Below are 15,123 nucleotides of genomic sequence, written 5' to 3' on the forward strand. Positions count from 1 at the left end.
GCACAGTTAATAGTACGTATCTTGGATTGAGCAGGATTTTGTAGTTCTTGCAAAGTTGAAAGATCAGAGACCGCGAAGCAGAGAAATCTTTTTGCGATCCTTATTTCTGATTCAGACACAACCCAAGCTCAAACCGAATACAACGATACGACATTCTTACATTATTAATCGGTACGGTACGGTAGTGTTTGAGACTGAAGAATTCATGGTTAAATCTAACTTCATTTGCTTGATTTCTAATGCCTCTTACATTTCTAATCATTTATGTCATTCGGTATGAGTTTGTCAAATTTTGTTTCATTTTCTTGAAGTAGCGTTATGCTGAGTAGGGCGATAGCATATGTACGGAATTATTACGTGCATTGCTGCGCAAGTCAGAATATACGTGGTTAATTTAAACCATTGTTAATGGTTTGGTTTGCTAGTGGCATTGAAAAATTATTGAGCAATTTAAGCAGAAGTGTGGTGTCCAAAATGACGGTGCTGGCGAACGCTATCCATACCATGCGAATCAAAAGTATCACATTCGTAGAAATAATAACGTGAGTTGACGGGCTTGCAGAATAGTAGGATTTGGAATCATTATGTTATAGAAAAGCAAGAAAAGAAGAAAAAGGATCAGCAATTTGTTATGTTCACAATGCTTTTTTATGTTGAAAAGTACAAAGATAGGGCCCGTTCTTATAGATGTAAATGTGTAACAAAAAGTACCAGCCTGTATGGCAAAAGGTGCAATGTAATGTGGCCGGTTGATGTATAAGCGGCCGTTAATCGATCACTGAGCGGTCACTTTGTATAGCAGATTTATAAAACTGTCCTTTTAGCATTTAACGTTTTAAGCGATTAAGGTGGCCGGTGTTTAACTGGCCAGTTTTCTGAACCTGCCATACAAATCGGCCGGCTAGGGACCGGTTGAACATTAACTGGCCACCTAGTATGCCTTTTGTCATACGTGTACATTCTGGTTGGATGCCGGATTAAAATTCTGCATGCCCTTGCCAACATATGATAGCATCCTAGGATCCATCGTGCTATTTACCCTCGAACTTGGGATCGATCACTGCCATCGAGAGGTCAATCATCTTCGGATATTTGACACCTTTCTTGTCTAGCTCACCCTGGGCCCAGCGAATCAGTTTCAGAATATTGATCATCCGTGGGCTAGATTGCTCTTGCAGCTCCATCTTAAGGATGGCGGCGTTTAGTTCGCTGGCAATCTTCTGACGGTGCGTCTGCTCCAGCAGATCGGCGAACGGGCTGTGGTGAGGTTTTTCAAATGCCAACAGTGCTAACGTGCGCTCTACTTCATCCAGTACGGCCGGATCGTTTTCGCCCGCCTCCGAGATCTGTGTCTGGGCAAAAGTTAGCGCTTCTTCGATTTTGTCGGCACTGTACAGGGTTGGTGGAAATTTAAGAACCATCCATCATTAGACAATCGTTTGACGGTTTCATTGATTTATATTGCATGTTTATCCGAAATGTAGTTACCGAATAAGTTCGATGAGATGGAGCTGTTGCAAGTGGAAGTACAAGTAGCGATCATTGTCAAGCAGCTCCGGATGGAGCTGATTAACAAGATGGGTGGCCTCCTGCACATACCCGTTCTGCACAGCCTCCCTAATCAAAATTCGACTGTCGAGCGAACCTAGGTCCACTGTCGGTGCCACGCCTGACTCACTCTGGAATTGCTCGGCAGCTTCTTTAAAGCCCTCTGAAACGGAAATAGAGAAAATTTACAATAGCGAAGTGAATGAACCTAGGACTGCTTGCTTAGCTATGAATAGATGAGTGATGAGAAGATGCGATTTGTATGGGGAGCGCTTTTGGGATTTTTTCGGATTATTGTTTAATAGACCCGAAATTGTTCTGGCGACAGGTCTATTAAGCGTTAATAGACCCGATTGCATATCTTTTTGTCGATGGTGATATTCGTCTTCAACCCAACTCCGTGGTATGCGTCGACGTCAGAGATCCTTTCTTTATGTTTATCATCCGTGTGGCGTGAGATGAATGTAAGTTAGCCCCGACCCGCACGAAACATACCCGTTACCAAGTAGTTCATGATGAGTTTGTTTATGTTACTCTGTTGGAACGGAAAGGATTCCAGGCGGCTTTGCCATTCCTCGCGCGATATGCCGTCGCTCTTATCGTTGCAACTCATCTTCGCTGACGGTAATTGTATGCAACCACCAGCCAGAGGAGCAGCAATCAGCAGGCGATGAACGACTGACGACGTACGACAACAATATCCGGCCACTTGTTCCCAATAGCTTACTTCCTGCGTCCTACCGAACAACACAATCTTTTATAATTACTAAGTAATTAAGGAAATTCCACCGAAAAACGTCGCAAAACGAAATGGAAATCAACTACGTTTCCCTTTCCGCGCGACAATTCCCGTAAAACCCTTTTCAGTAAATAAAGATCGTGGGCGAACTGTCAATTACATATGAGATTCAAGACAAAATGGCGCTTCTTTCGTTTATAGCATCTTTTCTCTTTTTATAGCATTTTTTGTATAGTCGCCGCTTTCGTATAAATCCAAGGCAAGGTATTTTAAATAGATAGGTAGCTTCTTGTAGAACAAAACTCCGATTGGATTTTAGAAAAAACTTCAGAGTTTGACAGTGGTGGAACGCTCTTTTCGAAGGTGTTTTCGCGTTTCCGTGGTATTAAGAATGTTAAAATTCACGAAAAATGGCACAAAATTTAAAGTTTATACAATGTTCTTCCTAGTGTCTCAAAATGGTATCGATGATAGTTTGTCTGATAAAATCATTAAACTGTTCGGTGTCTTCTTGTTCTTCAAACGCACGCTGCTTTGTAGATCGGCCCTAAAGTCAAAAAAGTTTAAAATGGCGACCCGTCAAAATGTCTTTGACGCCCCCTCTCTATTTAAAACACCTTGTAACCGAAAGATTTTGTTTTGACGGACGCGAGGTGGCTTGGGGTTCAACGGTCATCAAATGCGCTTCTGATGCGCTTCGAATATCGTTAGAGATTGCTGTATTTGAAATAAGTTTGTGAAAAAGCTTTACTGCGCCTTGTTTGTACTGCGTCGATCGCCATGTACGAGCAGGAAACGGATGGACGAGGATACTTGGTGTACCGAAACCGCTATAACGGAAGGGAAGAGCAAGATAACCCGAATCTGCTGCTCGTTCTTCTCACAATCAACGAGAAGCATGCCGCCTCGCGTTACAGCACCTACCGTTGCGCGGGCAAATTGTATGATTTGCAGAAAGCCCTTCATAGTACGTGAGCAATTCCAAAAGCGGAGTAGAGCAGGGAAGGAGATAATGAAAGACGAACCGTCTGTTGGTAAACCGTGTTTTATTTTATTTCCATTCAACAGCTTCCACCATTCCCTTCGAGCTAGTTTGCTCTATTTTAGATCGACATCAGCTGAACTTAATCGACAGTGCACCTTCGGTGAAGCCGGCCCCGCTTACAGCTGCCATCCACGATATCTACTTTGCTGCCGCTCGCATGGGGTACTTTGACGAGTTAACGACGACGCCGGACCCCAGCATGGCGTCCGCTCTTCTGGCCAGCTTTCTTTGGGCTGTGTTCGATCCACGGCGCGCGACCCCAATATCGGTTCTCGAACTGCGCCAAACGTTTCTGCTATTGTGTGATCATCCGCACCATACGCAGCTCGTCCTAGAGCACTTTAGGCTTGCGAGCGACCATAATCTGTGCGTGTCACGGCATCGGTTCGAGACAATGCTTGGCGTATTATCGAAACTACTCGCTTACCTTGGCGAACCCGATCACCTGCGGCCGACGATGGTGCAGCAAATTACGGCTGAGTGCTTCGCCAGCTATCCCGGCCTGGTTGGCCTTACCGAGTATCAATTTTCCTGCCTGTGGAAGCTATCGTCGCTATTCTCGTACTACTCGAACGTGGTATCACTGTGCCGGCGGTTCCGTGATACCGAAGGCGTCGTGCATGGCGGTGCACCGTGCACTGGCTGCCATTTCGTTATTCGTGGTTTGCGTTTCCAGTGCCAGCGCTGTCGTGGCGTGTCGTTGTGCACCGACTGCTTCACGGCAGGTTATTCCGACAAGCGACACAATGTGTCGCACAAGATGTACGAGATCAGCGGTGACGATCGCGATGGTTCATGGTGCACCGCGTGGTTGGGGGCTGTTTGGCGCTGGTTTACAAATCGTGGAACGATAAAGCGAGAACCAGCTACCACCGTCCCCTCAACATTCGATAATATCGATGCGAAGCTGATCGACACCAAGGCGGTCGAGCTAATGGGCAGCGCAGCACCAAATGAGAGCTCTGTAGGTCAGCTACCAACGGACGCATCGATGGCCGGCTTGCTGCTGCTGGGCCGATCCATATCGCGTAACCGCAGCTCTACTATGCGTCGTAATGTGAGTGGTTTCATTGTCAGCAACTGCAACGACGAGATGGCGGAACGTAGAAAGTTGATTATGAAATTGAGCAACGTGACAGATGCGCTCGAGGAACAGCACAAGCTCGGTGCGAAGCAGCTATCTGAATGGAAGAATAGTTTAGCCGAAGAGGAGCGGCGGTGCAGCAATGAGATGCGCATTTTCTTTGACAAACACTTGCAACAGTTGCATGAGCACTTGACCCATTTGAAGCGGATCCATTCACAGCTACTGCAATGGGGAGAAAGAGAAGGAGCTGCAGGAGGGGCACCACAAAGCTCCAGCACACCATATCGCAGTGCCGCCAGCGGCATGGAAACCCGAGCAGAGGACGATGCTGCAGGTTCGCAGATCAATACAACGATTCCGATGTGCGTATCCGCCCGGGGATCGGATCGCGGACCGTCCAGTGCGAACCGTTTAAATAAAACGGATTTTTCGGTGCGTGACATCAGCACATGGTTTCAGGCCGATCAACCAATTTCGCTGACAAACAACGGCTGTATAGAGGAGAAGAAATCAGATGGAGACCGTAGCACTGGATTCAATCGTACCGACGATGAACGGTCGCGGAGGCTCGGCGAACGATTGAGGCTCGACACCGATCTGGTCAACTTTCGCGAGCTGCTAGTGAAGGTACGGGAGATCGTCGACGACTCGTACAGCGACAATACCGAGCTGGCCCACACAACGCAGCAGTTTGAGCGGGCCCTCGATCAAATCATTGCTCAGGAAGAGTTAAAGAGATCAAAGCAAAGTGTGGTGGCTGCTGGTGACGGTGCCGCCTTGTAGCTGTTTCTTCCTTCCAGACGAATCGTTGATCACGGATCTCTTTGTCTTCTATTTGAAATAATGATTTATGTCCTCTGGTTTTTCATATATATGCAATTAAAACACAAAAGCTGAGTAAATAGTGATTAAATTCAGTACATTTGTACCTTTAATTTCCCGGTAGTAACTCCAATACAGTTGATTATTCCATTTCAAGATCATGTGTGTAGTACGCGCTGGTGGCAAATGATCGTTGTATCTTCACATCTATGCTCGCGAAACAAGAACTCTTGGAGGTCATTTCACGTTTCCGTCACCGCTGCCTTTACCTCATCCAGAGCCGCTTCGATTTGCTCATCGAGCGCCAGTATGTGCCCGATGTTGCAGCTCTCTGTGCCGATAAAGGTGACCAGCAAGGGCAGCTTGTTCATTTGAACCACTTGGTAGCCAGTGTAGACGGAGATAATGTTTCGGTTGCGGCCCAGTCCTAGCTTGTTCGATTGCTCGGTTGCCATGGTGAAGGTGGTGTGGAAGGCAGGTCGCATAATCATTCCGTCCGGTTTGTCGCTACCCACGTTCATTAGTGGTACCCCATCCCGGTCCGTAATGATGATGTAGTTAAGCCCGGTCACTCTACGGAACGAATCGAAACATCAAACACACCCTCCTACCAACAAACCCGAGGTTACGGGGAGGCCTCACCGTTTAAGGATTGTCACGAAAAACCTTTTCACATCGTCTGTCATGATCAAGATCTTTCGATTGACGATAGTATTAAATCGTCACCTTGCACACACAAATAGAAAATCTCAACTAAGGGCTACGAGAATTGCCGAAGTGTTCGAATTGTTGATAACACCGCCGACATTCTTGGCTAGCTGCATGGGTTGGATTTTGCTGCGGAGGCAGCCGAAACAAAAAAATCAAAACAAATCAAACTTTGTAAACATACCCGTTGTTGAAATCGCTTGTTCGGTTTCGGGAGTTAGTATTCGATATTGAATAGAAATATTGCGCTACTATTGGCAGTCAACTGAGATGTAGTTCTCTTCATTCATCTAACACTCAACATCAACCTCGTAAGTACGGCACACAATTCTATCGCCCTCGGAACGGGTTTCCAACGTACTGCACTTTGTTCTGCATCGGTGCAGGTGACGTGCGATAAAAGTAGCGGGCGCTGTTACATATAGAGCACCTAGCCGACTATCAGCTGGTTGGATTATTTAGAGTTTCAATACTTTGCCGATAGCGAAGTGGAAAATGCACTCCAAGCCTACGATTTAACGAGCTTCCTATCTCTTAGCATCTCTCTCTGTTCGCTCCATTTTAATTATCGTCTTCAGTTTTTCCTAACTAAAAAGTAAAACTCCCCTGCTGAGTAGTTAGTGCAAGAGCAGTGCATGAAATCCTTCCCGAAAAGACGATTTATGCTCCAATCAATCTTCCTTTCATTGTCGTCAATCTCGTTGTATTATTATGTGCGTTTAACCGTTTCTGTTTACTGCTTTAACTATTTCATCGTAGAACTTTGTTATAAAAATCTTAACCCCGGTATTGCGTCGTTATCATGCTGAAACAAGCTGAAGGAACCGAATAGTGCTGACGCAGCGGGTGGTAGCGCTTGTGATACCACACTTCTGATAACAGAGCTGAAGAGAGTAACAAAGATAGCGCGCACCTTATCCGCTGTTGTTCCAGCCCCGGCGCCCACTGTTCCTTCCGCACTCGCTGTTAGCGCGTGGGTCTGTCACGGTTGCAGAAATCATACCATGTCCATCTTGGCCGTAGGCACCGCTAGAGGAGGAAAATCGTTCTTAGCTCACTAAGAATTCTGCACGTTGCATCGCGCATCAAACATTCCCCACCTGCAACAGCAGTAGCAGCTATCAATCGCTCCAATCAACCATTTATAAAGTGCCGAAAATGAGACTAGAAGGATGGTACTCGTTATTGCGGTTGTTGTCGGTACGTGCTGTGGTCGGACCTGCCGCGCTGGCGTTGCTGCTGATTCTGGCCGACGGAAATCCCCTGCTGACAACTACGGCCACCCCAACTGGCAGCTCCCCAAAACTGGTAAGTAGCCATCGAGTCTGGTTCACCGCGTGAGTCATAGCAAAGCACGGATCCGACAGTTTGGTCGGTAATTTCCTATCACAAAAAGATTGCCCCCAATAGATAAGGCAGGGATTCCGTATAAACAGTCGCCCTCCGTTGCCAATTGCCAAGTATTTTTGTGGCTCGCGCAATATGCGTTACATATACAAACATTTCGAACGATAACATATACTAGAGAGCAGTCAAATGTAGAATTTAGTATTTGCCGCAATCTGCATTTGCTTTGTTAAGATGTATATTAATCTAATTAATAGCGCTACAGTTCTTGTAGCATTTCGGTTTGTTTAGTTATTTGATGGAGAGTGGTGTGGGGGTATGCATGGAATCCCAACCGCCAACAATACTACTGTGTCCAAAAAGTAAGGTGACACGGCCTCCAAATTGCCCGCGTAAATCGATATCTTTAATTTTGTATTTTTTATAGTTTGTCAACAGTGTTATTGATAACAATGACAAGTTTCACGTCAAACTATTCACTAGTCTTTGAGATACGTTACATTTGGCTTCTGGCTATTAGACAAACTTAAAATTTCGTTCCGGGGACACTGTTTTGACACGATAGAGCTGGTTCAAGCCGCTGCGAAAATGGTGCCAAAGGCCATTCCTAAAGACGACGTGTTTCGAAAACTGGAAAATTCGTCGGAATAAGTGCATTGTGTCTAGGGGGAATTTACTTTGATAGCAAAAAATTGATTTGGAAGAAAAATTAAGGAATTTTCAAAATATATCTAATGTCATCTTATTTTTTGGACATAGTAGTAAATCACTGGATTTGGCTCTAGGGCGCATATGTCTCTCAGACGATAACAAAAGCTATTTCTGTAGCAAATATAGGCACATCGTCTAAGGATTAATAGATAAAATCACTTTCATTTCGTTCATTCACTGCTTTATCTTTAGCACCTTAACAACGAAGGATCGATATGTTTACAGACAATTTGCACTTCAGTGTATTTTAGCTCAAAGTACTAAAGCGAATAAATGGGGTATAAATCCTATCTAATCAAGATTCCGATTCGTTTACAGATCATAAACGGCACCAACTGTACGATAGTGGAGCCACTGTACAATGTGTCCTTAGATTTCCATGAGCTGATTTCCGATCTGCGCCATCACGTAACGTCCGATCGGGAGCGTTTCGTCTTTAATGTGTGTAACGATGATCAGCCGGCCGCCTTACTGGTTCGCCCGACAACCGGCAAGAATATCACACTCGGCTACAGCGCCAATCTCCGACTCGAGGATGGCCGCATACACTTTAGCTTCGAGGGAGAACCGTGCCTCAGTCATGGTTCGAATGCTACCAGCAATCAGCGCTACTCGCTTGATCTGATTCTACTGTGCAGCTACGATCGAAACCAGGTTGAGTTGAGCGTCATACCGTACTCACCGGACCAGTGTCAGTACTACATCTTCTGGACGACACCACACGCCTGTCTCCCATTGCCAGAGCCGCTTCGTGAAGCGCACTGCACCGTACGTAATCCGACAGATGAACAGCATACATTCAACCTGAGCCCGCTAGCGAATGTAAACCATCAGGTGTCCGACGGGCGTGGGTCCCACTTTCTTGTGTCCGCATGCAAACCTGTACACTACGGCCATCTGGCCATGTGTCCACCCGGCAGTGGTGTGTGTTTTGTGAACGTGTCTGCAACAGACGTGCGGCATCGATACGTTGATTACGGACAGATGGTGGCTAATCCAATGATCGACACTGCCACCGGACAATTGGTGATGCAGCTAAACTCATCGACCGAGCAGTGTGATAGTTCGCGTATCGTTTTCGAATGTCCCTCGGGCAATGAGCCGGGTCAAGATGAGGGTCCTCTGTACGTTGGGAAGGAGAAATGTATTCACCAGTTTCGTTGGCGCACCGCATTGGCGTGCAACCGAAGCCCCCGTCCTTGTACGGTCGAGAATCCCATAACAGGAACCGTTTACGATCTGGAACCTCTCGCTAACCGGGTGTACAATCTGACAGAAGGCAACCGAAACTATGAAGTAGCTGTGTGTCAGATGCCCCAGTCCATTACCAGCTGCCCATCCGGTTCCGGTTCTTGTGAGATCATTGGGTCGCAGTCGGATAGCTACGGTGAAGTCAACTCATTGCTGCAGTATGCCACCACTGGGGCTCCATTTCTGCTCTATGAATCCGGAGCTTTATGTCGTGGCGAACGGCGCTGGAAAACGAAGCTTGAGTTCATATGTGAAACAGATCGTGAACATGTTAATCCTGGTATGATGGTCGCTCCGCGAGTCGTCGAAAGCGGAGATGCCGCTGACTGCCAGCTAGTGGTTCAATTCGAGACGGTACTCGTCTGTGAGCCGCCAATGCATTGTCGGGCTTTTAATCGCACTGCCGATGATTGGGTTGATCTTACTCCGCTCGTAAAGAGCATCGGCAACTACGAGGTCAAGGGGGCCGGTCGTCGATTTCTATTGAACGTGTGCCGGCCTTTGGTACCGCAGTACGGGCTAAGCTGTCGGGGAGGAGCATCTGCTTGTGCTGCCGATTTTGACGGCACGACTTATCGAAACGAAACAACTATAGGATTCCCAGATGTCTCGTTGACGGTGGCAGGAGATACAGTGTTGCTACGATATTTGCGGGGCGACAAGTGCCCAGGTGATCCACACACGAACGCTTCTTCTACGGTTACCTTCCGTTGCCAGCTGAGCCCAACTGGATTTGGGCATCCGGTTCTGACACATATCGAAACGGATTGTCATTATCGATTCGATTGGAATACTAGTATTATATGTCCGGGGTCGACCGACGATGTCCACTTCGAACGTACGGAATGTAGTCTCATCAATGTGGCCACTGGTAGTCTACCGTTGTACATGAAGCATATCATGATTGGGAGTGGAAATGGGACGGGATCACAGAATGCAAAGTTTGCACTCGAGACGCTCTGCAACGGTGTAACAACACCTCGAACATGGGTGGATTATAGTACGGCCACATTGCAGGTGCAGTTCAACGGTGCCAGTAAAGCCAGCTGTGAAACAGTTACTACTAAAGGTAAGTAGAAGAATGTGTACGGCAGTAACCGCTTTCTTCATTATTCCTTATTGTCTTGATTCCAGGAACGAAGAGCTACAATCTAACTCTTGTCTGCGGAAACGTCGATGTTGGAATGGAAACCATTATGGTAAGTGATCATCCCATATTTCGGTTAGATAGTATACTTCTCCGTAGTAAACTACACATGCATCACTTCTCAGCATCGATTAGAATAAGTTATGTTTCAATTGTCAGTTTTTATTGTACGTATGAAAATTCTAGAACAATCCTTGAGATACAAGATGTTGTCGTCTTTTTCCGCTACGCATAACTGTTTAAAGTAAGGAAACAATTGTTCGAGCATTATTCTACTAACTCTAGACGTCCATGAAGTTGATCGCGGTTACTATAAAGGCGACATCAACGGGTCGGCTCTACGGGTACAGATGTTAAAGTTGGTATGGCCACAGCATTGTTTTCTACTTTAGGTACAAGGCACTAAGTAACTGTCATTTTTGATTAACCGATATGGAGGGCTGGTTACTCCGGTTTTATTCGGATGAGTATTACCTGCTTGTCATTAATACTTCGGGATCCCACGTAGTCACGACACCGAGAGACTGGTATCTAGACGTTCTGATGCCAATGAATATCCCACCTGTTGGCGAATTATCTAATTGTCAGCATTGAACACAGCCTTGATGTGACGAAACTTTCACTGGTTATCGGTCGAGACCATCGCTGATGGTGTATACCGGAAGTTGTAGGCAGGGGTTATCGTAGTCGCAGTCCTTGTCATCCGGTACTACTTGACCGTTATTTAGTATCTTGGTTCTACCTACCGTGGCCTGCTGCAGATTTTGTGCCAGCTGGTGACCAGATTGATCGGTCTGTCCCATTCGAGGGTGTGGCATGGCGTAGGCCAGCTTGTCCCAAAACCAGGTGTCGCCCCACTGTAGATAGGTGGTCGAGCGAAGGTACGCCCGAAGATCAGCGTCCAGGTTGTCTACGTTACCAATGTCCTCATAGATTATAGCCACCACGCGATTACGCTTTTCGGACACCGACTGTTGAAAGGCGGTCCGAAATTCTTGCTGACCCCAGACCGATGAAAGGTAACTCTTCGACAAGACGACGATCGTACGGCGTGACTCTTCGATTGCCTTTGTAATCTAGTAAAATGAAGTGTATGGTTTATTAGAAAGAGCGAAAAAGATATATTACCATGGCGTTCCGGTTATCTTACTTGCGTGGAAATCAGTGCACCCGGTATGAAATCTCGCTGGTGCCAACATAGCTTGAAGTTTCGTTCCTTTTCTAGTCCTGGGATTAGATCTTTCGCCACAAATGACTCCTCTTGATGCGAATAGGAAACGAATGCATCGTATCGTTTGCATGCATCCCGCTCGTCATCATCTTCTTCGTACGTGAGCCAGTGGCAAAGGTTGTGCTTGAACAACCATACTTTGATCTCGATTTTGTACTTATAGTAGAACCAAGTTGCCAGCCCACAGAATAGGCCAATGAGAGCCAAGACTATGCAACCAACGACGGTCAATATAGTTTGCTTTCTACAGATCGTATTGACCGTTGTCTCTTCCAGTCGGTTACCATCGTGGCATTTTAATGCATCAAAGTCTCCAATGCGTGGACGGTTATCATGTGCGAACTCTACAAATTCTTCCGCATCGCAGCTGCAATACCATGCGTTACCCGAAAGCAGCAACTGCTTGATTGTAGCGAGTGATTTGGTAGCACTGTCGTCAAGCTGTTCCATGGTGTTATTGCTAATGTCTAACAATATCAGGTGCTTCGGTAAATCGTTGGCATTGAGCGCCTTAAGTTGATTGTTGGAAGCTATCAATCGACGAACCGAATGCCATCCGCTGCTGTTTGTTGGGGCTCGCAGTGTCTCTAGTTGGTTGTGTTCCAGACGAAGTTCAATGTAGCTTGAATTGAACTCTTCTGGTGGTGGAATAGCTGGTACACTAGTGATACCGCGCCGAGCGCAATCGATAATCACATACTCATCTTCAGGTCGCGACGTGCATATACATTTGTTGGGGCACATTTTGCCAGCGATGCTGCACACCAGTTTATTCCGGTCAATCTCCTGTACCTTCATATCTGACAGATCGTCACTTGAATTGGCACACTTCAACCTATCCGTATGCAGCGTTAGCCTCTGCTTGTTCTTGTTTTGTATGTAGCGGACGAAGTGGTATATATGACAATCACATCGCAACGTGTCACCGTTCAGCATCACTTCTTTTGGCAAGTTGCCTGTTTCTGTTTCGTCACTAAAGTCAATCATGTCAATGGCATTTGCACTAAGTGAGAACTTTAGCATTTGCTTTGAGACAAACATTAGGTCAGCATACGATATGTTTGCTATATTGTTATGAGATAAATTGAGAATTTCTAAACCCCGCATCGCGTTAGTGTACTGGACACGTGTCGCCAAGCGGATCAGATTATAGGAAAGATCCAAAACTCTCAATTTGTCCAGTCCGTAGAACGGACCTTGCCCTGGCTCTTCGAGCGTTATTTTGTTGTGTGCTAGTTGTAATTCGGTGATTTTCGGGGATCTGTTTGGATCTATTTTGAAAGCGTCTGGATGTATCATACGTATGCGATTGTTGCTTAGTACAAGATGTTCTAGATTAAGGAGGTTTCCAAACAGTTCCCTAAAAAAGACAAAACGGAAAAAGTTAGCAATAGGTATCAGTTTCACTCTTCGAGCACGCATCACTTACCTGTTTATGGTTTCAAGTGCGTTCTCGCTCAGATCTAGTTTTTCTAGATTTTTTGTCTGTAAGAAGAGCTGATTCGGCAGTTCGCCCTTCAACTGATTTCCCTGCAGCGAGAGTACTTTCAATGAAGTCTGATTGTTGAACAAATCGGGCGGCAGTTCCACGAGCCGGTTGAGGGATAGATCGAGCGACTCGATTGCCGTATTCGTGTGAAACAGGTTATGCGGTAGCTCTTTCAAGTGATTGTTTTTCAACGTCAGCGAGGTAAGTTTCGTTAGGTTAGCAAATGCATCGCCCGATGTTAACTGCAAACCATGGTTGGCGTTTATGTCGATCAGCTTGAGACGTTGCAAATGACTGAGTGAGGGGATATGATCCAAAGAGCACGATTTGATCATCAACGTGTGTATGGAATCCAGATGGTTGAGAAAACCGGCCGCCAAAGCCTCGCTAAGCAGCGGGTCGTGTCCCAACTCCAGAGTGGTTAAGGTGGGTACGCGTTTTAGTAGCTCCGTTGGCAATGGGTGCGAATATTCGCGCACGTCTAACCATTGCAAGTCCGGTACAAAGGCTAGCAGATCGTTTGTTACAATCGGCACTCCAGTGGCATTCTTCAAGGATAGTGTATTAAGCGTCGATAGGCCCTCGAACAGTTTTGGGGACAGAGCGGCACTGTAGCTGTTCTGATGGTTCCCCACGAAGTATACTGTGCTGAGCTTAGCTGCGTCGGCAGGTGTCAGAAATGGAGACAGCAAATCGGCCAGCGATCGGTTCGCAGGAATGGCGCATCGTTGTAGCGTAAGTTTGCTCAACTTAACGCCCGAGGAGATGAAATCCCGCAGATTCCAACTAATGTCATCGAAATTGTTGGCATGGTCTATGACACTGCAATGCACCAGGAGGTGGCTGTAGGTGGTTCGCACTTCTAGGTTGAATCCATTTGCAGCGCAATTGATTTCTTGCTTGCTTACTGCGCTGCTCAATGGGCAAATGCATTTCGGAGGACAATGACCAGTTAGGATGGCTCCACTACACAACAGCTGTAGGTGCAAGCACACCATCACTACCAGGTAAAACTTGCTACTAGTCTGCATGTTGAAGTCGATTTAGCGACCCTTTGGGTCGCTACGGTCAGATTTTTTCTCTCCTTATTGCTCGATGTGGCTGGAAGATGAAGAAGTCTACATTATTCACTCAATTCCGGCGTCATATAAATTGACCGAATGCTATAACGCCAGACGGGATGAGAGCCCTGCTACGTATATGACGCAGTGGATCTCTCAAAAGCATATTTGATGGGGTTATGTTTGATTGATTGCTGAAATATGCAAGCAAGTTTTACCTGCTGTATGGTCCGATGAAATGAGCACAGTTTACAATGCGCCAGTGGATAGGTAACACGTACACGTACACCATTAATTGTGGAGGTCGCTGGGATCTTTCACTGATCTACGAAGCACGCATGCACAGACACACGATCAACGGCAGGCAACGCGCGTAAGCACTCAAACTGAACAGGTTTAGCTCACGCACACGGTGCAACCACGACCTCCTACCACTTTGGCTAACGTAGCTGCTGTTTAGATCAAAATGGCTATCGTCATCTCAGACAAACAAAATGCTAATGGAATGGACTAATCACACATGTCAAAGCGATGGGTCGATGTGATCGGATTGTAGCTGAGCGAATAGAATCTCCCCACCCCAATTATGTGTTGTTCGAGGCTTTGCTCAACAACGACTGACTAGTGGGGTCGCGATGATTTGCGCATGTAGGTTCGTTTGTTCGTTGAACGATCAGGATCTCAGTCGTGGTGTGTTAGGAAGAGGCTGCTTAATCTCCGAACATTGGACCAATATTGGTAGACAGACACTATCACTGATGGCACTCTGGCGCTATGCGTTACAGCAATGTTAGCGTAAACAACGAACTGGTCCAGCTTGTCGCGCTACTGCTGGACTACTGGTGTGTGTTGTCCAGTTTGCCACTAGCTGGGTAATTTCGATGACGGAATTCATGTTTCCCTCCCTATCTGACCCGGACGTCTCTATCGCACTTCC

The 15,123-nt window shown here is 46.4% G+C and overlaps 5 protein-coding genes across 37 annotated transcripts in view; 2 read left to right on the forward strand and 3 right to left on the reverse strand.

The window, feature by feature from the left end:
• The window catches only part of LOC125956393 (glucose-induced degradation protein 8-B homolog), a 6,381-nt gene extending 3,943 nt beyond the window's left edge, over positions 1-2,438 (reverse strand). For all 30 annotated transcript variants that reach the window (XM_049688468.1, XM_049688460.1, XM_049688451.1 and 27 more), the window contains exons 1-3: positions 2,044-2,438; positions 1,489-1,711; positions 1-1,389 (exon numbers count right to left, since the gene is read on the reverse strand). The exon at positions 1-1,389 is cut by the window's left edge and continues 1,590 nt beyond it. In XM_049688468.1, coding sequence (XP_049544425.1) covers positions 1,032-1,389; positions 1,489-1,711; positions 2,044-2,161 — 699 coding nt within the window. In that variant the 5' untranslated portion in view covers positions 2,162-2,438 and the 3' untranslated portion in view covers positions 1-1,031. The remainder of the gene's footprint in view (positions 1,390-1,488; positions 1,712-2,043) is intronic.
• Positions 2,439-3,067: 629 nt separating this feature from the next.
• LOC125956250 (dystrobrevin alpha) lies at positions 3,068-5,225 on the forward strand. The gene is made up of 2 exons (XM_049687930.1): positions 3,068-3,254; positions 3,356-5,225. The coding sequence occupies exons 1-2, from the start codon at positions 3,068-3,070 to the stop codon at positions 5,200-5,202; spliced, it is 2,034 nt and encodes a 677-aa protein (XP_049543887.1). The 3' UTR covers positions 5,203-5,225.
• Positions 5,226-5,334: 109 nt separating this feature from the next.
• Positions 5,335-6,061, reverse strand: LOC125956521 (ragulator complex protein LAMTOR3 homolog). The gene is made up of 2 exons (XM_049688495.1): positions 5,884-6,061; positions 5,335-5,814 (listed from the first exon to the last, which is right to left on the reverse strand). The coding sequence occupies exons 1-2, from the start codon at positions 5,925-5,927 to the stop codon at positions 5,484-5,486; spliced, it is 375 nt and encodes a 124-aa protein (XP_049544452.1). The 5' UTR covers positions 5,928-6,061; the 3' UTR covers positions 5,335-5,483.
• The window catches only part of LOC125956234 (cation-independent mannose-6-phosphate receptor), a 38,255-nt gene continuing 29,192 nt past the window's right edge, over positions 6,061-15,123 (forward strand). The window contains exons 1-4 of one of the 3 annotated variants that reach the window (XM_049687902.1): positions 6,061-6,260; positions 6,709-7,257; positions 8,326-10,327; positions 10,393-10,457. In XM_049687902.1, coding sequence (XP_049543859.1) covers positions 7,108-7,257; positions 8,326-10,327; positions 10,393-10,457 — 2,217 coding nt within the window. In that variant the 5' untranslated portion in view covers positions 6,061-6,260; positions 6,709-7,107. Of the gene's footprint in view, positions 6,261-6,396; positions 7,258-8,325; positions 10,328-10,392; positions 10,458-15,123 lie in introns of those variants that run through there. The other 2 variants (XM_049687918.1, XM_049687909.1) reach the window with 2 other exon arrangements.
• LOC125956156 (protein toll-like) lies at positions 10,513-14,998 on the reverse strand. Of its 2 annotated transcripts, XR_007469144.1 has the most exons (5): positions 14,405-14,998; positions 13,066-14,226; positions 11,556-12,996; positions 10,880-11,481; positions 10,513-10,788 (listed from the first exon to the last, which is right to left on the reverse strand). XR_007469144.1 is itself a non-coding variant. In XM_049687758.1 (4 exons), exons 2-4 carry the CDS (start codon positions 14,154-14,156, stop codon positions 11,032-11,034), a joined length of 2,982 nt encoding a protein of 993 aa, XP_049543715.1. In that variant the 5' UTR covers positions 14,157-14,226; positions 14,405-14,998; the 3' UTR covers positions 10,513-11,031. The 2 variants fall into 2 exon arrangements, 1 of the variants encoding a protein (XP_049543715.1); XM_049687758.1 differs by having other exon boundaries at positions 10,513-11,481.

This window comes from Anopheles darlingi, chromosome X, assembly GCF_943734745.1.
Source record: "Anopheles darlingi chromosome X, idAnoDarlMG_H_01, whole genome shotgun sequence".
In the NCBI taxonomy this organism is placed as follows: domain Eukaryota; kingdom Metazoa; phylum Arthropoda; class Insecta; order Diptera; family Culicidae; genus Anopheles; species Anopheles darlingi.

What these genes read in the sequence shown, in the direction of transcription:
- LOC125956250 (XM_049687930.1), top strand. Translation starts at nt 3,068, where the DNA reads ATGTACGAGCAGGAAACGGATGGACGAGGATACTTGGTGTACCGAAAC. An exon ending in TTTGCAGAAAGCCCTTCATA is followed by an intron (nt 3,255 to 3,355) that starts GTACGTGAGCAA and finishes TCCATTCAACAG; the next exon opens with CTTCCACCATTCCCTTCGAG.
- LOC125956156 (XM_049687758.1), bottom strand. Translation starts at nt 14,156, where the DNA reads ATGCAGACTAGTAGCAAGTTTTACCTGGTAGTGATGGTGTGCTTGCAC. An exon ending in GCACTTGAAACCATAAACAG is followed by an intron (nt 12,997 to 13,065) that starts GTAAGTGATGCG and finishes TGTCTTTTTTAG; the next exon opens with GGAACTGTTTGGAAACCTCC. An exon ending in GTGCACTGATTTCCACGCAA is followed by an intron (nt 11,482 to 11,555) that starts GTAAGATAACCG and finishes TCATTTTACTAG; the next exon opens with ATTACAAAGGCAATCGAAGA.
- LOC125956521 (XM_049688495.1), bottom strand. Translation starts at nt 5,927, where the DNA reads ATGACAGACGATGTGAAAAGGTTTTTCGTGACAATCCTTAAACG. An exon ending in TTCGTGACAATCCTTAAACG is followed by an intron (nt 5,815 to 5,883) that starts GTGAGGCCTCCC and finishes TTCGTTCCGTAG; the next exon opens with AGTGACCGGGCTTAACTACA.